At 39.1% G+C, this 14,696-nt stretch overlaps 1 protein-coding gene across 1 annotated transcript in view; it reads left to right on the top strand.

The window, feature by feature from the left end:
- Positions 1-14,696, top strand: part of LOC139115878 (uncharacterized) — a 36,738-nt gene extending 22,042 nt beyond the window's left edge. The window contains exons 8-12 of the mRNA XM_070678283.1: positions 7,097-7,757; positions 8,456-9,156; positions 10,808-10,945; positions 11,366-11,557; positions 12,238-14,696. Of these exons, the coding sequence (XP_070534384.1) occupies positions 7,097-7,757; positions 8,456-9,156; positions 10,808-10,945; positions 11,366-11,557; positions 12,238-13,701 (3,156 nt within the window). The 3' untranslated portion in view covers positions 13,702-14,696. The remainder of the gene's footprint in view (positions 1-7,096; positions 7,758-8,455; positions 9,157-10,807; positions 10,946-11,365; positions 11,558-12,237) is intronic.

The raw sequence follows: 14,696 nt of genomic DNA, 5'->3' as shown, positions 1-14,696 counted from the left end.
ATGCAAATGCCCTTGTAACAACCCTATTCTAATAAAGTATATTGATGTCAATTATCCGTCTATAAATACGTAGATATTGCTAGTTTTATATTGGAAAAAATACTCATAGTTTCGTCATAGACTCCCATGTTTTCGGTGAAATTCCAAAATCAAATTTCTTGAACACATTTGCACTCGTAACAATTCTATTCAGATCAACTACATTTATATAAATTATCCAACGTCTATAAATGAAAAATATTGCCAGTTTTATTTTGGAAAAAATCGTTTTACAGTCTTCCCATAGCCTCCCGTGTATAATGAATTAACATTTTCAAAGAAATCCAAAAATCAAATTTCTTGTACTCGCATGCACTTTTATCCCCACTTAAAGCAAAAACATTTACATAAATCATCAAACATTACATAAAAGTACAGATATAGCTAAGTTTTGTAGGGAAAATTGTAGATAGTTTAGCCAATAGTCTCCCATGTATTATGATTCATTATGTATGGACGAGCACTACATCTTGTCTTCGAATAATTGCCCTAAAAATGGTGACCCTTCCCAAAGGAATGTGTGAAATTTCATGACCTTTCAGAAAGGCTAACGGAAAAATCGCGACCCACCCCTCAAAAAACCAGCCTTCCCCTAGTAATTTCTGTGTAGTCCCTTTGCTCATTAACACATCCTATATTTGTGCAGTCAGCATTGTTATTGTTGAAAATTGAATTCAAGTCCGGAGAAGAATTCATTTGTCAACAATAACAATAGTCATTACACGTGTACGGGCTTTGTTGACGAACAGAATATTTGGCATACTAACATCTCGTTTTCTTGTTCTGTGTTTCAATCGCTGTTTCCTGTCAAACTCCCTACAGCATGTAAGTACGATCAACAGTTACAGTGTATATCCCTTTAATATTGTTGCTTATAATATAACAAAGTCAGCAGTTCTATCAGGGTTATATTCACATTTCAAACTTTTGAATTTGGAGAGAAGAGGGAGGGTCGCATTTTAGAGAGGGGCATTGGGGAGAGTCATGTTTTAGAAAGAGACATCGGGGGAGGGCAACATTCTACATGGTTGACCACCCTCAATTTCCTCCGGCCCACCCCTGTCATTATTACTGAAGGCTCCCTTAGCGTGAGAATCCTTGTAAGGGAATACTCATATCGACTATCGTGAGCTAGGGGTCGGACTTAGCTTTCGACGACCACAATCTATTGTGTAATCGCCAGTGTCGCGTCACGGTCAATAAACTAAACCGTTTCATGTTTGTAAGTCTATCGTCGTTATTTTAAATGGTAGCCACGACATTTGTCCCTATCAGGTAAACACTAGTCACTCGTCCATCAGATTGAAACTTACTAGGAAAAACCTATTTCACTTAGGTTTATTGTCCATATTGGAGTAAGAAATACTAGGTTGCTGTAGATATAATACACAGTATATGAATGATTCAAGCCTATTTATTTTAAACGAAAATTATGTTCAATAGCGCCCCACAAGCTGGCCTAAGGTCTCGATGTTTAGAAAATCTATTTGGAATCATGTCAACATACACCTTTCCTGAACGATTTTAACGACAAAGGGAAAATGTTACATATACATAATCTCATCTACTGATATAGTTTATATTTTTGATCTGTTCTTAAAATATGGTTTCTTGTTCTCTTTACGAATCACGCCGAAAATGTTTATAATTTCTCGTACGTTAATTTTCATGCCGGAATTGCAGTCTGAATTACAACCCATTTGTCAAGGCATTGTGAAGTGTTTGCAAGTATATAGATTTTAACACGTATATCAACAATAGTTTTTGCAGCAATAGAGAATAAAGGTTCTTCTTTTATGGAACAAATTTAGTGAAAATATTATCAGAAGTTACAACCATAGTCTCCAAATAAGACCAAAGTAATTAAATTCTTTGTTTTGCGTCCCTACCCGCCTAGGTTTTTAAGGTTTTCATGAAAAACACACACAGTGTATTTGAATAGGAAATTTTAGGACATAACCGCTTAGCTTTTCTGAACCAAAATTTTGTTACAATTTTTTATTTGCTGCAATCAAATTACATTGTGTTAATTTTCTCGTGTGTGTTTTTCAGCCGCTTAGACGCGTACCTTTTCCCATTTTGAGTGGACGCAAAACAGAATTTAATCACTTTGGCCTAATGCTATATTTATACATACAGGGCGAATGTATTTTGATGATGTTACTATATTTCTAGTCGTTAAGGAATGTATTGGAACGACAAACTTCTAATGAAAATCTACACTTATTTTTTGCTACATTAGGTTAAAATTTCATAAATTTTCATTGAATAAGGTAAATTCCATGTATTCAATTCAGCGTACATGTAATTCAATTCATCTTAGGCTATTTAGTTTGAGAACTCCAATACCAACAATATTTACAAGGTCTGTAGGCTATTAAAGTATGAGTATGTCAGATCACGGGTTAGAGTAGCAAGCACTATTGCGTAACTGATTTAGTCAGACCTCTTTCATTGAATTGCTTTACTACAGTAAGGGGCAGCCCTCCAACCACTTTATGAGCATGGGGCAGAAATGTATTGAACGCACAACAATAAAAACGAAAACCTTCAGATTAGATTTTTCGCTATAGTTTTTTTGGATGGTCTAACAGTGAATCGTTTCCTAAGATTTACAAATTGAACGCCTAAAACCCCTAGTTCAATAGCTATTACATTACTCTGTTTGACTAATCGTGAGTAAAAATGCTCATCTAACGGATTGTTCGTTCAGCAATCGATGTCAGAAATTGTGCTTTATTCGCAGATCAGGTTTCGTCATCAGCGTGATCAGTGGAAAGAACTTTTTATCTTTTTGTTTGCCAAGTACTGTACATGATTGCAAGCTTTGTAAAGCATATCTGTTAATCCTTGATCCTCGTTCGGGGACTTGGTATTCCTTAATAGGTTAGAGTGCTGTCGTTACACCTTTGAACATGGACTTGCTTGTTTAAGGAGCATCGCTAACAAGGTCCAAGGACCAAGGGTGTTGCCTACAAAGGGTACTTTGACAAGCATTGCAGGGAAATTTAATAATAATACATTAGGGCTTCTTCGGAAAAAATAAAAACGATCGGAATAATCCATATTTAAGTTTTGGTGATGAAAGTGCCTGCCTTCACGCTTAAAATTTGTGCTCTGTAGTCCCTTTCCGTCAAGACTCTATAATCAGTCAATCGATTTTTATAGCTCGACAATGCTCAATTGTTTACTTTAATGATAGCGTCGATCGCTCGTTTAGCAAAAACAAAGAACGGGGACGAAAATCACAATTGTTCTTTCATGAATGATAACAACCTTAGATGTTCAATTGTTACCGTCACACCACTTCTAGCAGCAATACACTGGTTGACATGTGTAACTCGATTTTGAACGTTTCACCGACGTGTTTGTATGATCATATATTTTACAGTGAATTTCAAAATAGCTTAGGATTACAACGTGTTTGGGTGATAAGAAAACATGATTCTGGCGATAGAAAATGACGCCACCTGCATTCATTACAAACGTTCTTCTTCGATGAATTTTGCAACAATTTAACCCTATACGACGTTGACTGTGCCAAAGTCAACATCGTCAGTGTCGTCCTGCTCCCATTATTGTAAAACTCACCCGTACACTGACTGCTTTAACATTCTTATATTGTCTTTATCGCATTTCCCGGCTGTGAAACTGCATACAACGCTAAAGATAGATTTTTTCGATGCATTGTGTACGAGTCGATACAATGATTGGTATTTCCTACACTGAACGTGTTCTGTAAGTGAGAACAGTGGATGTCGTATTGGGTTAAATTGTTGCAAAATCTATCAAAGGAGAACGTTTGCAATGGATGCAGTTAGCGTTATTTTCTATCGCCAGAAACGTTTTTCTAATTACCCTAGCAAGTTGTAATTCTAAGTTATTTTGAAATTCGCTATAGTAGTACTGACACGACAGGAATGTAGAGGTCATATCCAAGTAAATATTGCAAAAAGAGCTTCCACTATATTTTTGGACGGATCATTTGATCTTTGTTTGTAAAAAATGAAAGAAAGTAAACAGAAAATGTACATATACATCTACTTCATAATTAGTAAAAGCTATTAAAGAATGTGAAATTTTCTGTAAAAAGATATTTTTTTAGATGAAATACATAATGTCTCCTTCGCTGTAGGTCAGTTCAGATATTGAAACTTTATTGCAAAGTTCCACCGAACGCCTGGTCGTCGTCGTAATTTGCATAACAAAGTCATGGTATGGCCTTTCTGTGTCCAGCTTGGTTTGACTGCATTTAGCTTGTCCAAAAGTGACGGACCAAACATGGCATGCCAAATACTGACTGAATTTCAGGTCCCAGGATTTGTTAGTCCGTGTGGGCTACCATTTCATAGATTTTGGTAGCCCAAGAGAAAAGTTGTTAGTCTGTGGACGCGGGACTACCGCTAATTTCGAGCCCTGTGTTTTGACACGGTCCCTCCACAATTGTGGAGGGACCGTGGTTTTGACAAACACTGAGATCTTTCAGCACACTTGTGCATGTATGTGAAAGCTCATTGTCATTTTCGCCGAGGGTTTATGACAAATATCTAAATTGTCTCACCATTCTAAGTGCAACCATCGTCAAGAAGATGTCCATCTAAATTTACAGTGTGCATGGCTTTTTTAAATTTTGACAGCATTGAAAATAAGTTATTATTTTTTTTTGAGTTACACAAACACTATTTTAATTATAGAGTAAATTAAGCTACAATTCATTCAATGAACACATTCAGAGTAGGAAATACAAATCGTTGTTCTGGCGATGGAAAATGACGACACCTGCATTCATTACAAACGTTCTCCTTCGATAAAGTTTGAAACAATTTAAGCCAATGTAACGTTCACTGTGCCACAGTCAACATCGTCCGACGGTCAGTGTCGCCGCGCTCTCAATGAAAACCTCACTCGTACACTGACTGCGTGAACATTCTTGCCTTTATCGCATTTCCCAGCTGTGAAACTGCACAGAATGCTAACGATAGGTTTTTTCTCGATGCAATTTGCACGGATCGATACAACAATTGTTATTTCCTACACTGAACATGTTCTGTAAGTGAAACCAGTGGATGTCGTATTGGGTTAAATTGTTCAAAAGCTATCAAAGGAGAACGTTTGCAATGAATGCAGTTGGCGTTATTTTCTATCGCCAGGAACGTTTTTCTAATCACCAATTTGAAGCACGTTGTAATTCCAAGCTATTTTGAAATTCACCGTAATCTCCTAATCCTATCGTATGTATTTGGCCATTCTCTACACAACATAATACAGGAAACACACTGTCGATATAGTTACGTTGTGACCCTAGCAACAAAATTATAGCTACAAGTACTCGGTGAATATCGCTAAGTTCAGACAAAGCTGCGTATTGTAAAGTCTTACCTGGGGAGAAGGTCTTATTTCACTGATCTTTTGACATTTTAACGTTTTCGAACAATAGACGGTTGGAAATCAAGCCGAACTGCATCGTGACACAAATGCAACTTACGCAAATTGACGTACACTACCATGTCGTACGTGCATGTACAGTAGACACTCATGTTACACTGTGTATAATATTTAAGATCAATGTAATTCCAATGAAGTATTGTTGTTCGAAAAGAAAATTATGGATCGACATTGTTCAAGCTCGAAGAGAATCCAACCGGAACTCTTAATGTAGCCGTTGGGACAATTTTTATCTTTTGTAAAATATCTCTTTCTCACCTTTGTACACTGGAAATAGTTTGGGGCACACAGTTCTACATGAAAGGACAGTGCTGGACATAAATGATGTACGTTAGAATTGCTGGATTTACAACTGAAAGCAATCAATTCGGTAAATTCTGCATCGGATTAGAAGCTAGGACGTACGGCACCTACAGTGTATACCAAGCGAAGAAATTAACAGTCAAAACAGCTTGGCTAAATCCTCGCCCCTAAACACGCGTGGTTCGTGTTTCTGCCAACGCCAATCACGCCACACACTGTAAAATTCATCATGAAGCACTCGCTTATATCGTTCATCGTACACAAACTTCAACTCAAAATTGAAAGACTTAAACTTTTGCCCAAACTTACTTCACCGAAACTTTAAACCATTGCCTTTGGAAATCAAGAAAAGCAATGAATGGGGGCGCTGTGCAAAAAGGGGGGGGGGGGGGGGGGGGAGTGCGCTGTGCAAAAATTGGGACAAGAGAAACAGATTACCCAATACATGTATTTACCGACACTTGAAATTGAAGTGAAACGGCTGCCATCCACGTGTTAGCTTTATGGGGGAAATAAAATTTTCTATTCTAAATGAGTCTCAACGAGTGGTAGCTATGGACTTAAAACGTGCTTTAAAAGTTGAGAGTCCGAATATCTTTGCCCTGGGCGCATTCTACCTTGAGAAAAGTACATGTTGAAGTTCATGGAGTAAATAAAGTTTTCACTTGCTAATTTTCGTGAAAATCGAAAATCTTAATTATTTTTCACTACAGAGTAAACACAGATATGGCGACCATTTTAGATTTCATGGTTTGGAAATATTTCTCTAGTGACAAAATTAGCCCGGTTCACTTCATTTCCTGCTTTCAAATGGGATGGGTTAAACTTTCTTTGAGAAAAGAAAGCAAAGCTCGAACTACCTTAATCAAAGCACCAACATTTCCTCCATATTTTTCACACTCAACTGGCAATGACATCTCCCTTGTAACCTGCATGTAGTCTTAAAAAAGATGGGATAAACAATGTAACAGGTTTATTTTTGTCAATATTATTGAATGAATTCACGAAAGCAAGACAAAGATTTAGAAATAATATATATATATATATATATATATATATATATATATATATATATATATATATATATATATATATATATATATGTACAATTTTTATTTTTAAAAAAGATAAAAAATATTTTTAGAAAAGCACACCATAAGTTCCAATAAGCCAGAGCTGATCCGCTACATTGAACAGCGAATTGATTGCCATGTATCCTGCTGTACAACCCCCAGAGTTTTATGGTTCAGACATGAGTGCTAGCGTAGTTCCACTGTGTTTGTTTAATATTCTACTTGTGATATTTCAGCAAGCATGGGGTCACGTGTCAACCGCAAGTCTCTACTCTATAGCATCGTCCGCTTGGAAAAGACTGTGTCCTTTGTACGAAGCAAAGTGGCGCATGTTTCTCTGTTATCATGTCAACGATTTCATAAACGGAGCTGAAATTGGACTTGTAGAAGGATATGCTCCTATCCACAGACCAAAGATTCTTTCCTTCGACGATGCAAGATACTGCAAAGAAGTGTTAATATCACCCGGCAGATCAACGGAAAAATATCCGACCAAAGCAACGCTGCTGGCGTTTAAAAAGCTGGAAAACATCTACGCAGGGATCTTAGACTTGAAAGACTGGCTCTACAACCTGTTGCATCGTCAGTTAGTCGAGTACATCGCATTCGAAAAACGAGAAGCCATGCAGAAGGACGACGAGCTGGAAACACACGAAGACAGACACAGGGAAGCCGTGGAGAGTTTCCAAGACTGGCCGATCGAGAGACGACTGCGAACGGAGAAGAGTACACAGATGTTACATCCAGATCTGCGTAACATTCTCCATGAGTATTCGAGGAGTAAACGTTACGGCATGCTTCTCAGTCACATAGCGTATGCCATCGAGTGTTCCAAGAACGTTCTGATGATACTGGGACCCTCGAAAAATATGTGGCAGCACGATGCTGACACACGCGGTAAGTCCTACTGCATGAGAAATATAATGTACTACACTCAAGGGAAGGGGTTCAGTAGGTTGGAAGACTCGACCGATTCATTTTGAAACCCGCGTGTCACTTCCCTCTCCTCCAATCTGGTGTTTCAAAAAATAAAAATATTTCCTTAAAAGCGGCTAACAACATAACCTGAACGATTCACATTATCCTATCACCAAAATCAACGGACTAAATTTGTAGAACTAACTTGTCTCCATACCTCAAAGTATTGCGCTACAATTGCATATATCGATTCAGAAAGAAAATAGTATAAAGTCGGCTTTACATGAGGCACCAAAACACTGGAATGTATTTATATCAGGCCATACCCTAGAAGATTGTTCGAAAAATGCACACAATATGTCATTATTACTACACCATACAAAGTGAAGCGGTCGACTACGAGAAGCATTTTGATATCATGCTAATACAATGCTGACTAACCGAGTCTAGCTTAGCCAGATCACAGTCTTCGGTCAACTAAAATTTGTTAGCTAATAAGCTTATAGTCGTGATATTGTCTATATTTGTAACCATTCTTTATTTTTATATTTCTTTATTTGTAACCATTCTTTATATCAAAAAGTGGAAAAATTGATCAGCGTTGTATCATCCACACATAGGTAATCATATTTAAATAAAATACAAACATACAAACAATAGTTTTATTCCTAATGTAGTGATGTCAAAGGAAAACGGGGAGCTATCGTCAGCTTTGGAGTGCTGCCGCGATTCAGCTAGAAAATTGGACGATGAAGAACTCGAGGGGAATACATTTACGAAATGGCCGGTTTCCCTCGGGTACATTGGCTGCGATGGAGGGATGTTACAACTTCAAGACGCTAACATTCATCTGTATGTGCCTCAAGATATCGTGTCTGCTAATGTCGTTCAGGAGGTGTACATCGCCTTGGAAACAGGCGACGTCTTAGGATATTTGCGTAAGGAAAACGAGGAAGGGCATGGGAAATCCACCGATTCCTCGGGCCAGTTCGTCACAGTGTCGCCGGTTGTTAGGGTGGCGCCCCGCTATCTCAGGTTCGATGAACCGGTCATGTTGACTCTCCCTCACTGCGCTAGGAACGTGCACGCCAGCAAATTTAGGCTGGCGTACAGTTACCACAGAATAGGCAAGCGGTGTAACTGGAGAATCTTGAGCGCCAACGAGACTCAGATGGTTGTCAGGGAAGACAAAGTAACCGCGCTTGTCACGAGAGGTGGATGTTACCAAGTGAGGTTGTCCACGGACGATGACGGTGACAAAAATTCCTGGAAAGTTCTCTGTGTTGGACTCTTCTCTTCTCCAATGCGAGATTTCATGCGACCAGATCATCTCACACTCCAGCTCCGGATATGGAATGACACTCCAGCAGACAGAAAGGTAGGACTAAACGTCTCCTTTGCTTTCGAAACGTTTTAAGGACTAGTAAATCTCTACCAGCTGATGAGTGTAGGGTCGTGTAGCAAGGCTCCAAGTTGAAGCACCAGCAATTGTCATCACTATGTATGAAAAGTTGATGATTTATATTGATAAATATTACAATTACATTTTATCCAATGATGATCCGCAATCTTTCCATTCTCTGAAATAGCTAAACCCTTGGATAACTTTTTCATCTCGAATTGTTCTTTCCATGAAAACGTGATACTAACCTTATATGCCGGTCGATTCTAAATAAGCCATACACACATAGTGAGCGTTTCCCAATAGCTGCGAGTTTTATGCATTATTTTCATGATTTTATTTTTATACCAAAGTTAGTACGTGTAAATGTGCTACCTGAAGGACGTGTGTAAAAGTATCACTGCTTGCTGATTTGGACCGTTTTAACAGGCTGAATAATAAACGGGTGCCGCACTCATAAAATGGCGCCCCCACGGAAAAGTACAAAAACCACAGTATTTTTTGCACACTACACATCGTAATCATACCAGAAACAAACTTGATGCCATTTACTTGAATACACATATTTTGCGATCGGTTTATTACGCATTCGCAGCTATTGGGGCTTTAATATGGAATATGGAATGAAAAGGGTGGGCGTGTCGAAAGCAGCTGACAGGATGGCCTTTATTGAAGAAAAATAATTCAAAACAAACTTTGAACGATGAATGAGTGTAACACATATACACGCCTTTTGCAGAGGCTCAACCATAATGCTTTTAGTTAGTGCGACTTTGCCCATAATGGTACTTGATACCATGGACGTAAAGATGTCCATATTGAGATAAACCTCCTGCCCCTAAACACAAACGCTTGGCTTTCGCATTTTTCAGTTGAATTATTCATAGCCCCTCAGCATCGATTAATCGAGGGATTGGCAATAACTGAGATTGGCTGTTTTCTTTCATATAGCTAAATATATAGTAAAGTGTTGCATTGAGCTATGTTTTTAGCCAAGGCTTAAGACTGTTTGCAAAACAAAAATAGCGTATGTGTGAACTATTCATTTCTTCGATCAACTATCTTCCTATACTAAGGCAAAATTAAACGCATACATGTTTCCAGTAACCCGACTTACACTTAAAAACTTTTTTGTATTTGCAAAAATCATACAAGATTTTGCCAAATTTATCTGTTCGATGGGCCACTCCAAATAAAAACAAAACAAAACAAAAACATGTTCCTGCAGACCTATCCTATTTCCTGAAGGCATATCTATGTTATGGTAGTATAAGCCTCGAAAGTGAAAGACTTACACTTTTGTTCAAACGTTCCTAAATGAAACTTTCAACACTTCTCTTACCAAATCAAAAACAAATCGGGGGCCACCGTGCAAATTTTATTACTAAAGATACAAATTACCCAAGATTTACCGATAGTTGAATTTCTATCCCCGATTCACGTTCTACCTTAACGACTCGAAACACAATACAACATTCTTGAGTCCTGGCAATAGGTCTTTATTTAACAATCTGGATTCCGATGTCGGTAATGTTGAAAAAGCAGTCTTTAAGACCAAATATTTTCCAAAATTACCATTATATGACTAAATCGTACATTATCTTTGAAATGCCGGTGTATCTTGCAGGTCCAAGAACTCATGCAAGACGAAAACAAACAATTCCATTTGTCCGATATCGGTTACATTGGTTTACAAAAGACAGGGCGACATTTAGATATTGCTGTGACTGCAGCACGTGGTTGGACGGTTAGCCAAGATGCAAAGGTAAATATTGATTTCAAGCGTTGTCTGTGATTTATAATGGTGATATTTGAATGCCAGGTACGAGGTTTGAATTTGAGTTCTGAGTATGCGCAGGACAGCACCTGAACTTGAATTGCCCCAAGCCTCTCTGCTTGTTAGTGTGATAACTGTGTAATAGAGCGAATGAATACCCTTTAACAAACTGTCACCTTTATGGTGGGTTGATCAAATTAAACATTTTGAAATAAACGTCAACAGACTGTCACTTATAGTGGGGGTGATTGGCGAGCCAGTATTTCCTGCGAACGACCGAGCAGAGTAACAGTGTATACCAAGCGACAAATGGGCAAGTCTACTCAGCACTTCAACGTCGTGACTAGAATATTGTGAACGGACGATTGGGGGCGCCATTTTAAAAAGATACTCCATTCTTTTTTCTAGACGGTTACACGTGAGTCTTTGATGTCACTGGGGGCAGCGGGCGGCTGCCAAGCTGGTTTCTATTACTGTCGAAAGGTTGCTGACACCAAGTCGCTTACTCCACGTTCAACAAGCTTTAAGGTTCATTTACACCAATTACGGACGAACAACCGGCTGGCCTTGCGCTGTGACGGGCAAACTGACATAAAACAGGTGGGAATTAAGTGATTATTCGAAGTCATCGACTAATAACTTACAGATATGATGTTGTTTATTTATGCAGGTGTGTTGAAGCTTATGATGTTAAACAACCCATAAAAACAAATAACAAACAACCAAACAAACAAACAAACAAAACATATATTTCAACCTTTGCTACCTACCACTCTCTGGTATAAGAGTCAAGATGACAGAGGTTCAATCCGTCAGTGCTTTGACGCTTAGGCCATTGTTAAGGACGATTAAGTACATGTGTGGAGTAGTTATCTAAATTTATGTGTAAAATTCTCCGGAGAGCGTTTTCTTACAGACGACACACACTTGTCTCGGATTATGATGTGTTATAGCGCTCACATTGCATTTGGCTATTTGAATCAATGACGTTTCCCAGTCTTGACTCTGTTCACCTCTCGAGAGTCCCTCGGTATATCGTTTAGAATACATTTGTGTGTACGGTTTGTTTTACTCTTTATTATATGATCGCGTCACTGGTAATGTGGTTTTCATTAAAATGATAATATCGTTCATTCAATTGTCGAGGATGTCTTTTTGTTGCTCTCTAGCCCAGAGTCTGTGGAAAATGGAACCTTGCCAATACATTATGAAAACGTTCAGAGATCCGTATCGCCTTTTATTGGTTTTCTAACGAAAATATATTTTCCTTTGTACCACAGAACGAATTTTCTACAGGAGGAGCGAGTCTATTCAAGGTCCGTCCAGCTAAAGGTAAAGTCATAGAGGGTACTTGCGGAAGGCCAGTTTTGACAAGCAAAATCATGGACGCCTTATCCAAGGGAATGGACAGGCAGAGCGATATGATCGTCATGGTAGAAGGAAAGGCCAAGTGCATGGACTACAGGTACCTGGCCAGGGAACTGTCCTTTAACGTCAGTGTGAACAAGTATTGGGATGAATTGTCAATATCGCCGAGGAGGAGTCCGTCTGCGGCACGAGCGCGTGGACGAAGAAGAAAACTTGGTAATTATATGAGTGGTTCGGAGACCGTACGAAATCTGAGAAGCTTGTCCGCTGACAGTTCATTGAGGTCAAATTATCGGAAAAGGATCGGAGAGAGACTGCGGGCGAGTAGCGTCGTCAGTTCTGCGAGTGTCTGTACACCTGAAAGCACAACGTACTCTGAGGGCTTGTTTGCAAGCGACGGCTGCCGCGTCAGTTTTTACAACCGACAGAACTCCGGCAAAAGACGGACGCACAGCGCCGCCAGGGGCGAAAATTCTGTGCGACATCGGTACTACCCGAGTATCAAAAATGTTTACACTTACAGCATCGGCACAGTGAATGGTGAAGTCAGCGGGAAAGCCCATGGAGTATGGGTAGGCAGGAGAACGGGTGCCGTTCAGGACCCTAATCACCGAGAGCATGGTCGAATGAGTAGCGGTCGGGTCAACAGCGGCAAAAGTAACAGTTTTCCGCTCGATAACTTGGTTACGAATAGATCGGTCGACAGTTCCAGGAGCATCAGCTGCGAATTAAGATACCCAAGCCAAAACAATATAAGAGCATACATTGAAAAGACTCCGAGGGATGAAGAACGACATGTTTATATCAAGATGGTGAAACGACAAAATGACGGCAATAATGAAGATGATATAAATTCTGAAGAGGACTGCCAAGAAGATGATGAAGAAGAAGAAAGAGAAGTAACAAATAGGCTAAAGCAAGTCAAAGAGAGACAAACCACTCCTCGATGGAAAAACCCAACGAGGAGATTATTAAACATCTACATCAGTGAAGGTCTCCAGTCTGAAAAGTGCAGAGCGGAAATCGCCGAAGCCCTCTGGCAAAAAATGGCTGATATCGGCAACACGCACGCGCAAAATATTCTCTATCCGAGCACTACTCTTCAGCTGGAGCAGGTGCCCAAAGTGGCCAACGTCATCTCTCGTGTATGGCCGTCGGTGGCGCGTCACCTTGGCTCGGATGAAGATGAGATTGCCACCTTGAGTGACAAGGCAAAGATTGAGGGTTGGAACAGGCGAACAACCGCGGAGGTATACCTACACGGATGGCTGACATCGATGAGCGAACGGGAAGCTCGTCCAGCGTTGGTTGATTTTCTGTCGGCTGTCAGCAAAACTGAGACGGGGGCCGCTAAAATTCTTAGAGAATTGCTTTAAATTCGGCAGACCGCTTAATTCTAGTAGACTTGATGAAATTGACGAGGGGGAAGGAATAGATGAGAGGAGCATAAAGTGATGAGGAGATTAGTGAAGCAACAAGCTATCATATGGTGAATTATAATGAAATCAACGCATAGGAAGATAACATTTTAATAGCCTTCACTTATAGGAATGAATAGGATGTTGCATGTTCATTTGTTATCATCTTTGGTCCATGACACAAAAGTTATCTTACAATTCTTTCGACTTGTCCTCTATAAGTACTCTTAAGAAGAAAGCTCACGTTATATTGCTTCCAGTGTTGCCAAAACTTCACACCGATTGCACTGCACAAGACTAAAGTAATCTAAGAATCTAAAATACTGAATTTTGAGTCGTTTCTTACGTTCCGGTTAATTGTTTCCGTAGTGAAAATAAAACATTGCTTTTAAAGTGTGGTGTTATTTGATTAATTAACTTTACCAAAACTGGTTCCCCGTTGAGGAGAATAACTTTAGTGTTTGATTTTGAAAGTCTCATCTCTGACGCGTTGTTTTGATGCCATGGTTTAAAAACATCGTGTTCCAGAGAATACCGGAAACCAGGACTCACATAATTCATTTATATATTTTATGGCAAAAATCGTTACTTGTACATATTAACGAAGTAAGTGTGTAATAGTGTTCTTATATGCACTTTCAAATATTGGCTTATCTACATGATGCATTTTAGATTGTTGGCAGAAAGCACACCATTGTGAATAACGTATTGTGATTTATTAATTTCATGTTATATATAATTCAAAAGTTTGCGATGATTTTATCTCATCTGTCTCACGGTAAATCTATCAATGGCAATCCCCAGCCGATTCAAACAAAGGCTGTCATTTAATGCCTGCGGTTGTACCACTTTTATATATTATCGATGTGATCCAAGTTGAGTTGGTGTGCTTTTATTTCGTTCTCTGGTTTCTGTTTGCAAATAAACTATTATAAACCGTCATGAATACCAAA

Source organism: Ptychodera flava, chromosome 17, assembly GCF_041260155.1.
Source record: "Ptychodera flava strain L36383 chromosome 17, AS_Pfla_20210202, whole genome shotgun sequence".
Lineage (NCBI taxonomy): Eukaryota > Metazoa > Hemichordata > Enteropneusta > Ptychoderidae > Ptychodera > Ptychodera flava.
This window is presented reverse-complemented; position numbering and strand designations above follow the sequence as displayed.